General features: G+C 41.4%; 1 protein-coding gene across 4 annotated transcripts in view; it reads right to left on the minus strand.

The window, feature by feature from the left end:
* Positions 1 to 18,438, minus strand: part of ADAMTSL1 (ADAMTS like 1) — a 391,854-nt gene that overhangs the window by 115,979 nt on the left and 257,437 nt on the right. For all 4 annotated transcript variants that reach the window (XM_015594546.2, XM_015594545.2, XM_006918348.3 and 1 more), the window contains 2 exons: positions 14,626 to 14,779; positions 12,639 to 13,764 (listed from right to left, as the gene is read on the minus strand). In XM_015594546.2, coding sequence (XP_015450032.1) covers positions 12,639 to 13,764; positions 14,626 to 14,779 — 1,280 coding nt within the window. The remainder of the gene's footprint in view (positions 1 to 12,638; positions 13,765 to 14,625; positions 14,780 to 18,438) is intronic.

The following is an 18,438-nucleotide window of genomic DNA, read 5'->3' on the forward strand; positions in this document are numbered from 1 at the left end:
TTTTTTATTGTGAAATGCGGGTTTTTTTTTTTTTTTTTTGCTTAGGGAAATCTTAGATTAGGATAATCAAATCTACCACAGTGAGAACCAATATTTGTTAGACAAGTATCTAAGCTTTATATAAATTTATTCTATTACATTACTAGATTGACATTATTCTCCCATTTGAGAGGAAGCAAAGCTTAAAGAAACTTGCTCAGCTAGTACACGCGGTGGAATCGTGAATGGGGAATGACCTCTGAACTTTGACCTTTAAAAAACTGACTCTATCCAGGCATCCACTGGGGCCTAATAGGAAGGGATGTGGTTTGGCTTCACTTTTGGTGGGGGGTAATTTGTGCCAAGGTTTGTAGTTACTGAGGGAAATGGACAATCACTAACAAGAATATTCTGGATTCTAAATAACTGGAAGGCATGTGGTTTGGCCTCATTTTGGGAGGGGGGCCAGTTTGTGCCAAGGTTCATACTTAGGGAAATGGACAATCATTAACAGGAATATTCTAGATTTTAAATAGCTTGAGGCTGAAGAAAGAAATGATGAGAGAAGGAACTCTATGAGCAAGAATTTTTTTCTGAAACCAGAAATTATAGTAGCCCAGAGACTTGCAAGGGAGATTTTTGTTTTGTATAGATATTTTAAGGAATCGATTTGAGGTTCATGAAGAGTTTCATATCACCACTTGGCTAGGGCAACTTTTTAAAAATTTGCTGTTTTTAATGGAATTGCCAACTAAAAGTTATTTAATGCCGGAAGCTTCATGATTGCTCCAGGTGGAAGTATAGAAAATATTTTTGGAATGGGAAAGGCCACCTGACCACACATTCTTAACCCTGTCTTAATACCCTTTGCCAAACCCTTCAGCTTTCTTCTCTTCAGAAATTCATGAAGTCTTGGATTTGTTAAAATAGTAGTTTTATCTGTTTACTGGGTAGTTCATTTCAAACAACAAAACCTCTGCATAAAATGACTCTGACTGGATTTCCTATTCACCTGGAACAGGGATCATCAAACTCCAGTCAGCTGTCACCTGTGTTTGTAAATAAAGTTTTATTGGAACACCGCCACGCCAGTTTCAGTATTTTCTATGTCTGCTTTCATGCTTCAGTGGAAGAACCGAGTGGTTGAGAGAGAGATAGGATGGTCTGAAAAGCCTAAAATGTTTACTTTCTGGCCTATTAAAAAACAATGTGCTGACCCTGACCTAGAACCTGCAGGACTTTTCATTTCTGGTTTGTTTCAGTGCTTTCCTCATTTATGACAAAAATGTTAATTACTTTTTCGGAACATTGCCATTTGCTAGGATCATCTTTCTAGGATGAATAAGTTAATTGCTGGGGGATCTTCTGAGACCTCCTAGTCTTTCAGAGACAAGATAGTGCCTGATGCTAAGTCTCACCTATGCTTCCTGATCGTCACTGTCTCATGTTCTCTAATGCTCTCTGCTTCCTGATTAATGCTGGACATTTCTGTGACCTTTGTGTTCACCATCACCCAATACTTTTTTTTTCCCCCCTGAGGCTTATGCATTCACTGAGAATGGCACCTTTTTCTCTGACTCGCTACTTTTACACTTTTCAGCTGGGAGAAACATTTGTCATCTCCATTTCCTTTAGTTTTCTAAAGAAAACAAGCCAAACCAAATTGAAACTGGTTTCTTCTTCCTTCCCTATCTGCCTGCCTCCGGTATTTATATTATTTGCAAACTTGGAAACTGCATTTCATGTGCTTATGACTTTTACATAAAGCATTTTTCACAACTGTGGTGCTGAAATTGACCCTGGAGCCATTTCCCATCTGATTCTCTCTTCCAATCTGAGAAGTTTCCATCTGTGGATACTCTCTGTTGCCCGAGTCTTCCAAACACGCCTTAATTCATCTCCTATTCAACACCACTTTGGAATGTTGTTCAAAGCTTTCTTGAAAGTATAAACATTTAGAACATACAGATTTCTTTTTTAGCAGATCAGAAATGATAGCAAAAAATTGCCAGTAGAATATAAGCATCCTCTCCTACTGCCTGGATTTAGGCTGATAATTCTCCATCGTACTGTGTTTTCCTAGACACCTTTCTATCTCAACCCTTTGAACAACTACCTAGGTGTTACTTCAAAACAAGAATAAAGCTCCTTATTTTGTGATGTCCTGGAAGATAGTGCGATATATTGGCCCTATATATACATGACAGTGATACAGATACTGACAAATGAATATTCATTGTGACCTTGGCATTTTACAGATATTTCTGTTTTTTACACTCTTGCTGTTCTGCAGGGCAGGTATGATCATTTGAACTGGAATTTGAGCCTAAGTTGCTCTGATTCTAGCCTTACTCACCTTCTCCCACTGTTTGCTGACCTCTGTGCTAATTTATGTACCATTAGTTTGCTCCTCCTGACCAAGGGGATGTTCAGAAATCATCAGCACAAATCAGTCAGACCCAGAATAGAAAGAAAACAGGAACAGGCTTAGGGATCAAAAGGCAGAAACTCCCTGGCGTTAGTCCTTACCCTAAGATTCCACGTGGATGGAATATCACCTGTGAGCCATTTCTCCTCCTTTAAGAAGGAATTGGTATTTTCTTCAAAGTATTTAGTTTCATATTATTCTTCATGTTCACCTGCATTTCTTTTGAAAAATCCCATAACCTTTAGGGAATACTGTAAGACTTATGTCAGCTGAGCTATGGGTAGTATGTGACTACTGGCTCACTCTTAGGCCAATAGAGTTGAATAGCAAAGTAGGGACTTCCCTGCCATCAGCAGTATTTAGATCTTTTTTGGGGGAAAGGATCAATCTTCATCCAACTTTCCTTCCCAATTCGATAATTCAATTTACAGTGCCATTTCTGGGGAATCTGGCTTTTCTTTTCTGTAATGAAGTCAGCAGTGTCCATACCGGCATTGTTTCTGGAGTTGGACTCAGATGTAGGAATATAGAAATATATTTGTATTATGTGAACCTCTTGGTTTTAGATGTGGGCAAGAGTTATTTCAGAGATTCTTTGGCTCGTGTTACACCCTATCCAAATGCAAATTGGAGTTAGCTTTTGCCTGAATCTCAATTCAAAATGTGGTGAATAAATGTTCAGTGTTTATACAGCATAACTGAAAAGCAAGGAACAGTTTGTTTCATCTTGCTTATTATGGTCCAGGGCTCTAAACACGCATGCACAGGCCATCGACACTGTCAACATACACAGTAAGAGACACAAAGATGTAATAATGGTAATGTTTACTGAGTGTCTAATTACGTGCCTAGCACTGTGCATATTCACAGCTGAGTATGTATATGTAAAGGTAGACAACTAACAGAAGAAAAGGCTCTCCCTAAAACACATGTGCCAAAATAAAAACAAAACCTCACAGACTGGAAGCCAGCTGGCCAGAAGATTGAATGTTAATTTATGCTGGTCTAGCTGACCCCAATGGCTTCTTTTCAAAACAATGGCAAACCCAGGTATTCGACTGAGGTTAAAGTCAATTAAAAGAAATAGTCCCTGGTGCCAGACTGCCTTGGGTTCAAATCCTAGCTCCACTACTTAATAAGTGTGAGCATTGAGCAAGTGAATCTAGCATCTCTGTGCTTTAATGTCAACATTTATAAAATTGGGATAGTAACCTCAAAGAGTTCGTGTAAGAATAAATGCACGCCTGTAAAACACTTAGAACAGTGCCTAGCTCCAAGCAAGTGCTCATTAAATGTTAGCATTGATGATGATGATTTCTCCATTGGCCTGGATGTGATGGGAGATAGGACGCCATAAGGTATTTACTCTTTGCACTTATTCACTCTACAGCAGTGCTTTTCAAGTTGTGTAGTTGTGAGCCATAGGCCTCTGTGAGCCTTGGAGTGTCCTGAAACTTCTCCAGTGGGGAATACACGGGAAAGGCAGAGATGTTTAGTTGGGAGAGGGGACCACTCTGGAATTCTGCTGTAATTGCATATTAAATACCAGAAATTCAGATCATGTGAAACTATGCAAACTACAGTCTCCAACAATTAGCAAACCTCCCTCCTCACCATAGGCATCCACGATTCCTCAGTTCATTCATTCATCAGTTTATCATGTGTTGAGTGTCTGTCATGTTCTTGGAATTGTGGAGAAAATAAGACATTCTTAAACATCTGCCCTTGAGGAAGGTTAATGTAATCCAGAAGGTAATGTGGAAAAACAACTAGCTAATTCTAATACACGGCGTTAGGGCTGAGATAGAGTATTATGCATAGGATAGTACATGGGTCCTGGATGGGGGTCTTCTGACCTGGGCAGGGGGTGGGGTGGTGGAGGGCAGTGGGCTTCCTTTGAGGAAGGGTAGGATTAGGCAGACAAAGTAGGTCAGAAAGCCCCACGCATATTTGTAAATAGCAAGTAACTAGGTACTACTGAAGGGCAGAGCTCTGTGGTGTGAGGTGAGGGGTATGGTAAGAGATGAAGCAAGACAGAGGGATAGCTGTCAGATGATAAAAGGTGTTCTATAGCATGCTAAGGCATTTGGAGCATATCCTCAAGTGATGGTAAGCCATGAAAAGAATTTGAAACATGAGTGTAGTATAGACAGGTTTGCTAGAAAGATGTTCTGTCAGTAGTATGTCGAATGATCTAGAACAGGAGTCAGCAAACTTTTTCTGTAATAGGACAGATAACAAATATTTTAGACTTTGAGGGCCACCTTTGGTGTTCTCTGTTGTATTCTATTTTTTGTTTATTTTTTAAAACCCTTTAAAATGTAAAAGTCCTTCTTTTAATAACACTTTAAATAACTTGGGTTTGAATCTCAGCTATACCATCTATTAAGTGTGAGACCTCGGGCAGGTAAACCTAACAGCTCTGGGCTCAATTTCAGTGGCTTTTTAAATAAGTCTTTAAAAGCCATTCTTAATAACCCTTTAAAAAATGTAAAAGTCACCGGCGGTGATTTGCTAGGAGGCTACTATAATCATCTAATGCTGACAAAGGTAACCTAAAGTAAAGGCAGTGAGAGGGATGAAGGATCCATGGAGGAGCGAGAACAGTCTAGAAATATTGTGGCTCAGGAAGCTGGGTGGATGGGGGTTTACTTTACTGAGATAGGGATTCAGGAGTTTAGTTTTAGATATATTGAGTTGACCTATTTGTGGAATATCTTTATGGATTTCCCTTCCTGTACTCAACTCTTACCTACCTTCTTAGGAGTCTCCCTTTGTATACACTAATGATTCCTCTGGCCCGGACATTCCCTTGTGTGCCAAGATTCATCAAGCACCAAGTCAAATCTCTTTTTTGACTTATGTGTGTAACTATGACTTAAAGAAATAAGCAGAGAAGGTGGAAACAAACCCAAGTGTGTGTAGTTTCTAAAGTAGCAAGAAGTTGTTTTTAGGAAGAAGTGATTAGCTTGTATGGAATGCTGTTGACAGGCCAGATAAGAAATATTTTGAGAGACAATTTTCTATTTTTGAACAAACAAGAATAACTTTTGGAGGGCGGGGGTGGTGGTGTGGGGATTTGTTCCTAAGAGAAGTGTATGCTGCATGCAGCCTTAGAATATGAGGTGAGCAAACAGATGCCCATTCTATAATAAACTGAGTGGAAATATTAGGCAGGACTTTAAAAAATTCATAATTAATGACCTTAGTGGGGGACCTAAGATAGCCTTCTATATGTGAAACATTTCCAGGGTGTAAGTCAGCTACTTTAGTGCTATAAGAGTAACATTTCAAACCTCTCAGGTACCATTAATGCACCAGGCCCATGAAGCGAGGCTAAAAAACTTCTCTTCTAATGGACTTTCCAAGGCAGCGATGTGGTCAAACCAGTCAATTACAGGTCCACAAGAGCTACAAGGATTCAGCAATGAAAGCAAAGAGAACAGGAGGCAGTGTTCTCTTGTTTTCTAAATCAACTGGCATACAGATCTCTGGAAAGAATTAACTCACCTGCACTGGCTGTGCTGGAAAGTCCAGTCTTGCTTCTTTGTTCTTAGGGTTAACCAGGTGGCCACACTTAGTTATTGTACCTCTAGCCAGCCCAGAACTTTTCCAGAAAACTGGCAGATTTGGAGTCTGTTAACTTCCACCATGTCTGCTCCTTTCACACACAGGCACTCTTGTTTTCACGATTTGGTTTCTCTCAGATCTAAGGCTCGATATGAACAAAATCTAACTTGCATAAGTGGGTAGGAGGGAGTCTGGGAGGGAAGGCAGCAATTTGGTTTCTCTCAGATCCAAGGCTCGATATGAACAAAATCTAACTTGCATGTAAGTAAGTGGGTAGGAGGGAGTCTGGGAGGGAAGGCAGCAGGACAGGAGAGTGCTTGGAATTCCTAAGCGTCATTTTTAGCACTCTGTCTACTTCTTTTAAGCCTTTTTAACAGAACTAATAGCAAGTGCATAATTCAACTCTGAGGTTCGCCTTCTGCCCTTTTTCCCTCTCAGCGCTTCTTCAAGGAGGTCCTTGAACCTCAGGCCTCAGAATTACCTGTCTGACTTGTTAAAATGCAAATTATAGGGCCTGGCTATAAAAACAATTTCTGGGGTAGGGTGGGATGCAGGAGTCAGCATTTCTAACAAGTTCCTGTTAATATTATGCACACTGAATCTGAGAACTCCTCCTCCATCTACTTTCAGAAGTTTAGAAGTTTAAAAAGATGTATTTTGTCCACTGGAGTTTAATACAAACGTGGAGCCTAAGTTATTTTATCCTACACCAGCACTTGAGTGTTTCTTAGTTTCTGGAGAGCAGTGACCTTGCCTTATTATTGTCTCACTGTCTGGTCCCTATCACTGTATTTAACGCCCAACAGATGTTTATGGAGTTGAAGTGATGATTGCAAAGGACCCCTTTCTAGGCCCACCCACCTGCCACCCAGCTTCCACTCATGTTCCTCTACACTCGCCATAAAATAGCCAGTGTGAATCTATAAAAATGGCAATTAGATAATTTCACCACCTGCTTAATATCCTCCAAAATCTCTCTGTGGTACTCAGACTATACCCTAAACTCAGACTCTTGGTCTCTGGCTACCCTCATGGCCTCAGACCATACTAATTCTACTGCCTGCCTACCACACTATAGCCAAATGAACTTCAGTACACCAAACTCATTTTAACTTTAGGGGTTTTGCACAGCTTTTCCCTTGTCCAGGAGTGCTCTTTCTCCTGACGTTATGTTGCTGGACACTGGTCATTATGGCTTGAGGTAACCTCATCAGAATCTCCATCTAAAGTGGTCACCAAATCATTCCCTACCACACCCCATTTTGATTTTCTGCCCAATACTCATCACCATTTGATATTTTGCTTGCTTTTCTGTGTTTACTGTCTTGCTTCACTCATTCATTAATTCATTCACTATTTATTTAGTACCTGTTGGTACCTGGCACTATTCCCAGCACTGGAGATATAGCAGTAAAGAGTTTCTACTTTTATGAACAATCAAGAAATACAGATATATCAGATGATGATAAAGTTATGTGAAAAAAACAGCAGAGTTAAAGGGATAGAGAAGATGAGGAGTGCTCTTTTAGATAGATCGGGGAGGTCTTTTACTATGTGTGCCATTCGAGCAGAAGTCTAAATGCATATAAACTGCAAGGGAACACAGACTTCTGTTTCATTCGCCATAATATTCCCAGTGAGCAGGTGTGTATCTGGCATATAATAGGTGGATTAATAAATACTTATGGGACAAATAAATATGCATAGCCCTCTCTTAGCACTTAAACACTGCATTTACTTCTCTGGCTTCTAAACCAGGCTTTAAGTTTCATTGACAGGGAATGAGTCTTTTCCTCTATCCCTAGTATCTCACAAAGGGTCTGGCTCAGAGTAAGCATGGGAATGTTTGTGAAATAAAGAAGTAGGGATTATGATGAAGTAGTCTGTCATAATATACTCAGGGACATCCTGTAAACTTGAGCCAAAACTTGTATTGCTTTAGAAGTTCATGTGTGTTTTTAAGAAGCAAGTGAATTCATTTCAATTAGTAAATTATACGGATAATGGCATGTAATAGTATCTAAATTGTTGGTTATTCTTTCAGAAAACTAATTTCTTTCACATCGAGCATTGGCATATTTAAAAGCCAAAGTAATAGATTTTTCTCAGTCCCTTTCCTCCTCCCTTGACCTATCTTGCTGGCTCGGACTGTTTAAAGTATACCTGAATATGCTGTGAAGTGCTACCAACCAACAGCCAGCCGAATCTCACAGACTTTCAAAAAGATAGACTTGGGTACTAAGCAAAAACAGGCTAACTGAACTATAACTATCGGGCATTTCAGCACTTCCGTTTGAAAATAAATGAGCATTTCTGAACCAGACACAGTAATGATGACAGACGATAAAACCTAACACAAAAGAGGTCACCAGCAGCCTAGAGCAAAGCAGTTCCCATGCCAGTTCTGTGCCTCTTGCATGCTCTGTGCAGATACATTCTCTTTCTTTTCTCAAAAAGTCGTTGGAAAACTATATAGAAACTAAACTCAAGCCATATTTCTTACTGGCCATCTAAGTAAAGTGGAAAAATTATGATGTCAAAGATCAGAAACAGAAATCCCTTATTTTTCCTTACTGCATGCCATTAATTCACATTAAAAAGGTCAAGGCTAGATATAGAAAAAATCTTGACAGTGGCAAAAACTGTACAATGATTTGCCTATGCCCCTCATGTGCTTTCTCTCTTAATGCTCCCCACTTCCACTCCCACCCATGTCCTGGTGACTGAAGATCCAGAATTTGTCCTCTGCTGGCCTAAATCTAGCACCTTCAGTATTTTGAGCGCCTGGCTGCCATATGTCTTTTTCTAGCAAGATTCTGCTGAAACCTTTTATCTGAAAACCATTAGGGTTAGACTCTCAATGCCCATTAAGGTGAAAATTAAAAGGTGAAAGTAGTGTTTCTAAGTGGTATTTCAAGAATTATTGGTATCCCTGAGATTACTAGGCCAAAAAATTATTCATTGATCAAAGAAGTACTTGGAAAACACTGAGTACTATATTGCCTACTTGGAAAGTTGTTGGAATACTTACAAGAGTTAAAAAAAAATGGAAAAACCAAAATAATTTTCAATTGGGGGATAGTTAAATACATTCAAGAACAGTAATCAGCTGTGAAAATAGGTGATCTAGATTTCTACATATTATTCTGAAATGCCTCCTAGACATGTTGAATAAAAACCAAATCAAATTTCTACACATGACTAATGTCTTGTTTAAAAAACCCAAAGCCTATGTGTGTATGTGTGTTTTATACATAATACAATAAAATAAAAATTCCATAAGGATGTATACCAAATTATTAAGAGTGACAGCCTCTGGGGAATAGGATTGGGGGGCTGAGGGAGACTTACATTTATACTTTATAGATTTAGGTATTATTTGAAATGTTTTATAGCCCCTTTATTACTTTTATAATAAAAAAAACAAGCACTATATTAAAAAATAGAAGTAAAATCCAGCAGTAAATACATCTGTTTAGCTTTAAATGAGCATGTCCCTAAGTCATATGATCAATAGACCCCTGTTTTGTGGAACACTCAGAAACAACTTGTCCAACAAATTTTGAAGTTACTGCACTCAAGGCTCTCCCTGCTCCCTGTCAGCATATGGATTTTCACCTTCTGTGACCTTCTATAAATGAGTGAAGGAGGTAGAAGGGACTTCAGAGATGATCTGGGACAAACCTCTCCCTTTTGAAATGAAGGGACTAAGTCATGAAAAGAGAAGGGCATTGGCAAGGTCAGCTTGAAGCCCTCAATTCTAACCTATCTCCTTCCACATCTTTCTTGTAGTCACCAGGTGGCCTAATGGGCCATGACCCTTGGATTTCATTAAAAAAAAAAATCATTAAATTTTTCAAAAAGTCCTTTAAAATATCTCCAGCACTCAAGGAAATTGCAGGACCTCTGAGTAAGCCCTGGCCTCAGTGTTTTCCCTGCAGTTCCAGGCACAACAGTCCTGATGACCTCTTCCCCTCCCAGCAGCTTGTCTCCTTCTACTGCTTTTTGGAAGGAAGTAAGTGCTATTCAAAGGAAGAGACCCTGGAGCTAACTGGTAGAAAGCAGCAAGGGCCTTGAGGCAACTTGGGATCCCTAGTGAAGTGTACATATATAGAAGCATAAAGCTATCCATTCTGTCAAACAGCATGACCTTGAGTTGGGCAGAACTGGGTTTGAATCTGCCCTCTTGATTCTGTCTTTTACTAGCTATCTAATATTGTCAGGTTCCTTAACTCCTATGAGCAATGTCTCCTCATCTCTGAAACATGTCACACCTTGTGGTGGATATTAACAAAGATGGTGGCTGGGACAGTTGCTAGCCTGGGGTGCAGTGTATGTAGTTAGTCAAGAAAGGTTAATCCCCATGTTTCCCTCGCACAGCCAACTGCTACAACCTCCAACCCGAGGGTACCAATCCAAGGCAATAGGCCCAAGGGTTATAACTGAAATGGTACCTGTGCTTGAATTGGTACCTATGCTGGTGGAGGAGATGACGTGACTTGGGAACAATAGGTGTGACAGGTGCACTGATAGAAGTGAGTTCCAGTGTACCAGGCTTGAAATGGTACCTATGCTGGTGGAGGAGATGACATGACTTGGGAACAGGTGCACTGATAGAAGTGAGTTCCAGTGTACCATCCTCCTGAGTGTCAGGGCACCACTCTCAGCTGGCATCCATCATCCTGGGGGCCTGACACTGGAGCTGCCTCTCAGTGACCCAGAGGCCTTAAGGGGATTTGCTGCAAATTTGGCTGGACTCACAAATTTGTTATAAAGTTTTCTGGAAAGAACTGCAGGCATCATAGCAGTTGAGCTGATCAAGGAAAGTATGAGCAAGGGGCAAACCAGTGGAGAAGTTAGGAGCACAGGCTGTTAAAGCCATACCACCTGCATTAAAATCCTGTCTCCGGTGCTTCTGTGTGGGTCCAACATCTGTGACTCAGCTTTCTGATCAATGATTTGGTAGCAATAATAGTACTTACCCCATAGGTTTTACACACACACACGCACGCACGCACGCACGCACACGTAGGTTTTACACACACAGACACACACACACACACTTATATATATATGTACACACACACACACGATTAAATAAGATAATGCCTTTGAAGCTTATATATATGTACATACACACACACGATTAAATAAGATAATGCCTTTGAAGCACTGAGCACAGTGTCTGGCATGCAGTAAGAGCACACAGAAAAATACTTGGCACTGTTAACAAGCTATTTAGTCTGTTAGTACTAGACTGAATGGCTATATTACTGACGATTTAAAGGCACAAAAGATGTGGGTAGGATGGATGATGTCAGCTTTGTTTATCAAGTCACAGAGGAGTAGATATAGCTACTCTTTGGGATCATAATTGATATTGACTCCTTGGTCTGGCTCTTACTAAAGTGATCTTGGGTGAGTTGCTGAACCTTTGATTTTCTATGTAAAGCTGGAGGATAATGTCAATCTTGTGGATTGACTGTTAGAATAACAAATACAGTTATAGGGAAATAAACCTGACATACCGCCTGGCACAATAAATCCTGGCTTCTTTCCTTCCTTACCCTAAGTTAGCAAACCAGACAAGAGGATTGGTTAAAGAATAGTGTTTAGAAGTATATTTGATAAAGAGAGCATTCTACATGGGTTCAGAGATGATAAAAAGTTAAAATGAGGACTTAGGACAGGAGGACCTTAAAAGTTCCTCTCCCCTTCATAATCTGACTGTTTAAGTGACTACCTATTTTATTTTTGTCACATAAATCTTGGCTCTGTCACGTAATAAATGAGAACTTTAACAAGTTATTTGACTTTGTTTCCTCTTCCGTAAAGTGTAGATAAAAATTGTACCCAGTTTTCAGGGCTACTGTTAAAATTTGGTGAGATAAAGCACTCAATGCCAGCTACCACTGTTGTTGTAATGGCCACTATTAAGATTAAGAAAGATAATGTACGTAGAAAGTAGGGCATAGTGCTTGGCATATACGTAGTGTTCAAAAAATATTATTACCTCTACTACCACTATTGATCTTACATTATGAATAGCTATGGCCCAAGGAAACCAGTCAGTAATACATGCTGTCATCCCAGTAATGACACATCGAAATAGAGACACCAAAAGGTATTAGGATAATTAATACAGGTCAACCAGGAATAAAAGCTTTCTGGAACAAACAGCCTTGTTCAGCTCAGACAGAGGGTGGGCTTACCCACGGGGAGCAGCTGGTGCTGGCTGCACTCTCTCCCCAGCCTTGGGGACCACACACATGGAGACAGTGTTGGGGTGTATAATGGTTCATCTCACAAAGTGTAATATAATAATGCCTTGGCCTGAAACGATAGCTTTCAGCCAAAAATTCAAAGCTATCTAGTGAGTATCTCATTAATCTTTGGGATCCTACTGTGATCAGGGTGGGTAGACATTGCTAATACCTTATAAAGATGAGAGCATACAGTTTAGAGACATTAAATACCTTGTCTTTGCTACAATAGTCTACCAGTGCTGACAGAGGGCTTGAAACCCAGAATGTTCCCCTGAGGCCCAGGGCTTCAAGTCCTACCCTTGAAAACATCTTGAAGGGAGAGTGGATAGCATACCTTTGATAAGATGTGCCCTTTGCCCCGTTCCCTTCCTAGACCAAGTAGCTGCAAGGCTTACCTGTCACTGAACTGAACCTCTTCTCCGTTCCTGGCCCAGCTGATGGTAGGTCTGGGGTTGCCTATGGCCTCACAGTGCAGAAGCACACTCAGTGTTCCACTGGCCAGAGCCACAGTCTGCCCAAGGTGGGTAACTACTTCGGAGGCAGAGAGCTGCTGGGCAGCTGAGATCTTCCGTAAGATGGTGGGCTTGCGGTGTGGCCTGCGAGAGCCACCGCCAGCCTCCCCAGAGGAGGAGGTCCGGAGTGAGCTGCTGAAGCCAGACACATGTTTATGAGGCGGGATGGCCACAGGGGGCATCTTCCGCTCAGATGGCTTGAGGAGCATGTCCTGGTGCTCGAGGTGGCTGCGGAAGATCTCCTGGGCCAGCTGGGCCACCAAGTGCTTGCTGTAGACATCGCGAAGCTCCTCGGGCTGCTGGGAGAGGTTCTGGAGGATGTCGTCCAGGCGCTGCTGCTCCGTCACAATGGTGAAGGGCAGGTGCAGGAGGGCCTGCTCAGCGTTCTGGTCCTCCTCTGAGGACGTGTTCCTTTCTGTGGAGTCCTGGACCTCCCACGAGGCCAGGAGCTCTCCTGGCCAGCCCCCCTGCTCCAGCAGCCGAGAGACAAAGTCATCGTAGCGGCTCCCTGGGTCAGCAACGAGGCCCCGCTTCTCAGCCTTGCTGCCATTAGAGAAGATTCCGTTCTGGTGTTTGTGGGTCTGCAGGGCCTCCTTGGGGTTGGCCTTCCTCATTGGGAGGGCCTCCTCCTCGCTCCTCAGGCTCAAGGGCCTGGCCACGAGCTTCCTATTGCCTCCTATAAGCTTAATCACAAACTGCTCCCGGGCTGGTCCTGCGGAGCAGGTGTAGATGCCTGCATCCGAGGGCTTGAGCCGGTGGATCTTCAAGTAGCCAAAAGGGGCCACGGTGACATGGGCGGAGCTGATAAGGTGCTGGCCGTCTTTCTCCCAGGTGATGAGGGGCTTGCGGAAGCGCCGCGTGGGGCAGCGCAGCACCACGGCAGTCTTGGGGAGCAAGTATGCGAACCCCCCCACGACGAAGTGCAGCTTCCTCTGCCTGCGGGTCTGGATATATATCTTCCTTGAGGCCGCAATGTGTGGGCTGTGCTTTGTGGATGGCCGCCCGGGCCCTGGAATGAAAGGGAAGGTGGATGAAAAGAAAAATGAGAGATGCAGCAACAAGAGAGAGGGAAAAAGAGAGGGAGAAGAGAAGAGAAAGAGGAGTGGAGGGACAAAAGAGAGAAGAGGGGAAAAAAGTGCTTCAGAGTTTATTTTGGTCAAGGCCTTCATCGGCCATCTTAGGTTTTACTGGAGGAACTGGCTACCAGCTGTGCACCATCAAGCTGCCGCCACCATCAAAAACCAAACTAATGAGGTGCAGTAGGGCAACCTGTTCTCATCCTGCTGGGTCTTTCTGCCCCTAGAAGCTGAGATGCAGGGTTCTAGATGGAGGAGGATCCCAGGGGAAAGGCAGTTCCTCTCATTAAAAGGATTAAAAAAAAAAGTCAGCATCATAAAAAGAAGCAGAGGACAAAAAAAAAAAAAAAAGAATGTCTCCCTTTCAATGTTTATGTTTTGGGTGCCGCAGAGCATCAGGGCCCTCGTATACACAAGGGAGGAGAGCCCAGAAGTGTTACAACTCCAGGGATTAGTATTAAAGAGAACGAATCTGTTCAGAGTACTTTAAAACCCCAGAGTGGATAACATTAAACTTCATTAGTGATAGGCTGCCTCCAGCTTCCAGATCTCTGTATGCCAGCAAGTGAACTTTGCTCTACCTCCTGCAAACCGTTTTTGCAGGAGAGAAGAGAATTCCACCTGGCCACATGTAATTAAGATTCCTTTTCCATCTCCAGCTGAGCTCACTAGCCTGCTGCCCTCCAGGGCCCAACAATCTTCCACCGGTCTGGGTTTAGGGAAGGTTACTGCGTGGCTAAGCCTGCTTCCGTGCGGGTTCCATCTCCTCATCTCCACAGCTCTGAGGTACTCACTTGCACAGGTTGCCAGCATACAAGGCCTGATGGATGAAGAGAACGGCAGGGGAGGGCACAGGGAGGAATTGACAATAGCTGAGACTCCGGTTTTCAGCACTTTCCGGCAAATGGCACTTCGAGTCTGGGTTCCCTCCCCACAGCTTGTGGAACACTGGTGGGGAAAGAAAAACCGGATGCATGTAAATGCAGAGAACTACAGGCTAATAGGTTTTTATATGAATTCTCAAACTCAACAAAATATGAGAAAAGTTGCTTGGAAAAGCAATAGCCACTGAGAGAAATATTAATTAAGTGACACTGCGGAAAGACATGTCCATATCGTTCCCACATTCTATTCTAAGACTTCCTACTCTAAGGTTTCCTATGGACGTTGTCTTCATTTTCACTTATAAGACCTGGGCTTTAGAGTTACAGAGTCAAAGAGTCCTGTGTTCAAATGCTAGCTCGACATTTTACTACTTGGCAAGTTACCTAAACTGAGGCTGTTTCCACTTCTTATGCTTATTTTGCAAGGTTGGAATTAAATAATACATTTTAAATGTCACACACAGAAATAACACTAATTCTTTCTCCTTCCTTTATAAATAAGTTTTTTTTTTAAATGTTAAGCATCAGATAATTGTTATATATCTACTTTGTCTAAGGTGGGGTGCTAGATATCATGGAAAAAAGGTGCACAAGATGGTTCCTAATCTCAAGGAGCTGTCATCAAATAAAGGGAAAAAAATCCAAATTCATTGTTAAAATGAAAGAGTAAATTAGGGATACAGAAATCAAAACCACAATGAGATACCATTTCATATCCACTAGAATGGCCATAATAAAAAAGGCAGCCAATAATAAGTGTTGGTGAGGATGCAGAAAAATAGAGCCTTCACAAATTGCTGGTGGGAATGTAAAATAGTATGGCCCTCTTGGAAAATAGTTTGTTTCTTAAAAAGTTAAATATAAATTTACCATATGACCCAGAAATTTCACTCCTAAGTATCTACCCAAGAGAAAAGAAAACATACATCCACACGAAATATTGTATGCGAATGTTCATAGTAACATTATTCATAATAGAAAAAAAGGGAAAGTCTATCAATGGTAAATGGATAAACAAAATGTGGTATATCTAGACAATGGAATATCATTCTGTCATAAAAAGGAATGTAGTTCTGATACATGCTACAACAAAGGTAAATCTTGAAAACATTATGCTAAATTGAATATTACCATATTAAATTATACCTAATAAAGCTGTTTAGAAAGTTAAATAGTAATGAAATAACTTATTAAAATATAAAACTAAAACACACGTGATGGATTATAAAATGAATGCTAACTATTGTTGCATGCTTATGGTATACTGGAGAATTCGTGACCTAGGTCTTGAAGATGGGTGGGGCCTGGATGGGTTTAGAGACCCAGAGATAAGCATGGGAGACAGGAAAATATACAGAACAAAGGTAGAACAGTTCACTGCAGAAGTAAGCTTGGGCACAGAGCTAAACCTATCTGACTGAACAGGGAACACGTTGAAAGTGTCAAGAGTTCAAGAGGTAGTTTGGGGCCAGACGTTGGAGACTTTTAATTTTTAGACAGGAGGTTTGGAATTGGTCCATAAAGCAATGAGGAGCCATTGAAGGGAGGAGTGAAATGATGAAAGAGGTGTTTTGAGAAGGTTAATCTGGCAACAGTGTCCGGGAGGGATGGGAGTAGGAGATGGATGGTAGGCAGGGATTTCAGTTAAGGAGGCTGCCACAGTAGTCAAGGCTTGAGATGATAAAACCTGAACTAGGGTCATGGCAGTGTGCCACATTACTTTGAAAAATGACAGTAAAAACCAAAAAATATTATCTTGTATTTTCAAGTTTTATACGCTAGTTCACTGAAATAAATGATTCTGTGCAAAGTTCTATGATATACACCATCCTGAAAGACATTTAAAATGCAAAAAAATGTGAGAGAGAGTCAAACCCATTGGTTTTGTTCCAGGATGATTGTGGATTCCAGATTCCACTCATCCCTTATTTTATAGTAAATGACAGCACCAAATCCAGGGATCGGGTAGAATGGAAGTAAAGAGCCTGAAAATTTTAAAAGCATGGTCATTTTAATGCTGCCAAACAGAAAAATAGACTGCATGTCAGAAGATCGATTTATGATTTTGGTCAAGTTTAGTTCTTTCTCTATGCTCAATTTCCACACCTCTAAAATAGAGAAACTAAGCTAGTGTAGGGATTTTCAAACTGTGTTCCATAACTATGTTGAGAAAGTGATTCACTGGGTTCTCAGGTGAACTAGAGACCCAACCATTGGAAATCTGGGATCCCCTACATATACTTCAACCCAAACAGCTCTGATTTGATCTGTTTTAGGTTTTTGGCTTCATATTAACACTTCAGTTGAAAAAAAGTTACAGTGGCTTTAATTTTTAAAAGAACAACTAGGCTATAGGATCTTCTCAGCTCTAAAAATCTTCTAGCTCTAAAATTTACTACTGTAATTTCTTTTACATAGTTTTTTGGCGGACAATGTCCCTAAAAATGTGATTTAAAAATATTTAATAGCCAACTCTTTCAGGAGATGGAAGGGTTTCCTTTAAAGAAGAGAAGTAAGGCCTTTTGAGAGGTCTTATTCTCAGAATAGAATCCAATAGTTAATCTTATTTGAAGTGTCTAAAACTTTGGCTAAATTCTGCCTCCGAGGGATTCTGTGCAGTCACCATGAGACTGAGCCAGATAGTGGAGGATAAAAACACCCATAGATCATCCAGGTCTTCCTTTCTCCAAGGGGTCTTGTGGGGGTGTGGAATGCACATCTCATCTCAGCCACAGGGTGAAGGGAAGGGCAGTAGGGATGACAGGGCCAGCTAGAGCCTCTGTGAACACCACAAGGAGCACTTTTGTATGGCACCAGTGTGGGTTTCCTCCCAGTGAATCTGTGATAACTTCCTGCCATTCCCAGCCCCTCCCAACATTTGTATTTTCCATTCATCAACCCAGATAACTCAGAACCTGAAAACATTCCTTGGATAAGGGCTAACTGTTCCTAGTTCCCAAAATATAACTTCCTTCTCCTAGGAAGACTGCCAAAGGTGGAGGAGGTCTACATCTTGACCATGGGTCCAGCTGGTCAAGGTAACTGCTTTCTTTTATTTATTCTCCTTCAAGCCTCTCAATAACCTTAAGGTAGACAGTATTATTATCTCTAATATTCAGATAAGCAAGCTATGGCCAAGAAAGGTAAAGTAACTAGTCCAAGGTTATTACTGCCTTCATACATTGCTAGTGGGAATGTAAAATAGTATAACCAGTAAGTGGCAGAGTCAGCATTAGAACCTAAGTTTGCCTGTCTTTCAGTCTGAACTTTTAACCATAGGTGACACTGTTCTAAAGTTCTGTTTTACCCAATGGGACCCATGGGACTTCAGTTCAGCTGTCTCCTCTCCTTAGTGCCTAATCGCAAGGGTCCCTCCTTCAAATCTGAAGGCCGAAAAGAACTTTTTTTGAATTCTCTGTGTCCCATGTGCTCAGAGTCTACAAAGTCTGGGAACATGGGAGGATAATTATAATCATGCAATCAGCATCCTACTCATGGCAGAATATCACCAATGGACTTAGGAGAGCAAGGCCTTTTACAATATGCCCTGGGAGGAGGTCTTCATCTTGAGCCACTTAGCAAATACATCAGTGCTCTCTCCTGGAATGCTATTTTTATTATGATTTTTAAATATATAATACCCAAATCAACATTCCATGGAACAATTCTCACTATCATGTTCATGAATGCACACACACATACACACACACACACACACATACA

Source organism: Pteropus alecto, unplaced genomic scaffold (genome assembly GCF_000325575.1).
Source record: "Pteropus alecto unplaced genomic scaffold, ASM32557v1 scaffold95, whole genome shotgun sequence".
In the NCBI taxonomy this organism is placed as follows: domain Eukaryota; kingdom Metazoa; phylum Chordata; class Mammalia; order Chiroptera; family Pteropodidae; genus Pteropus; species Pteropus alecto.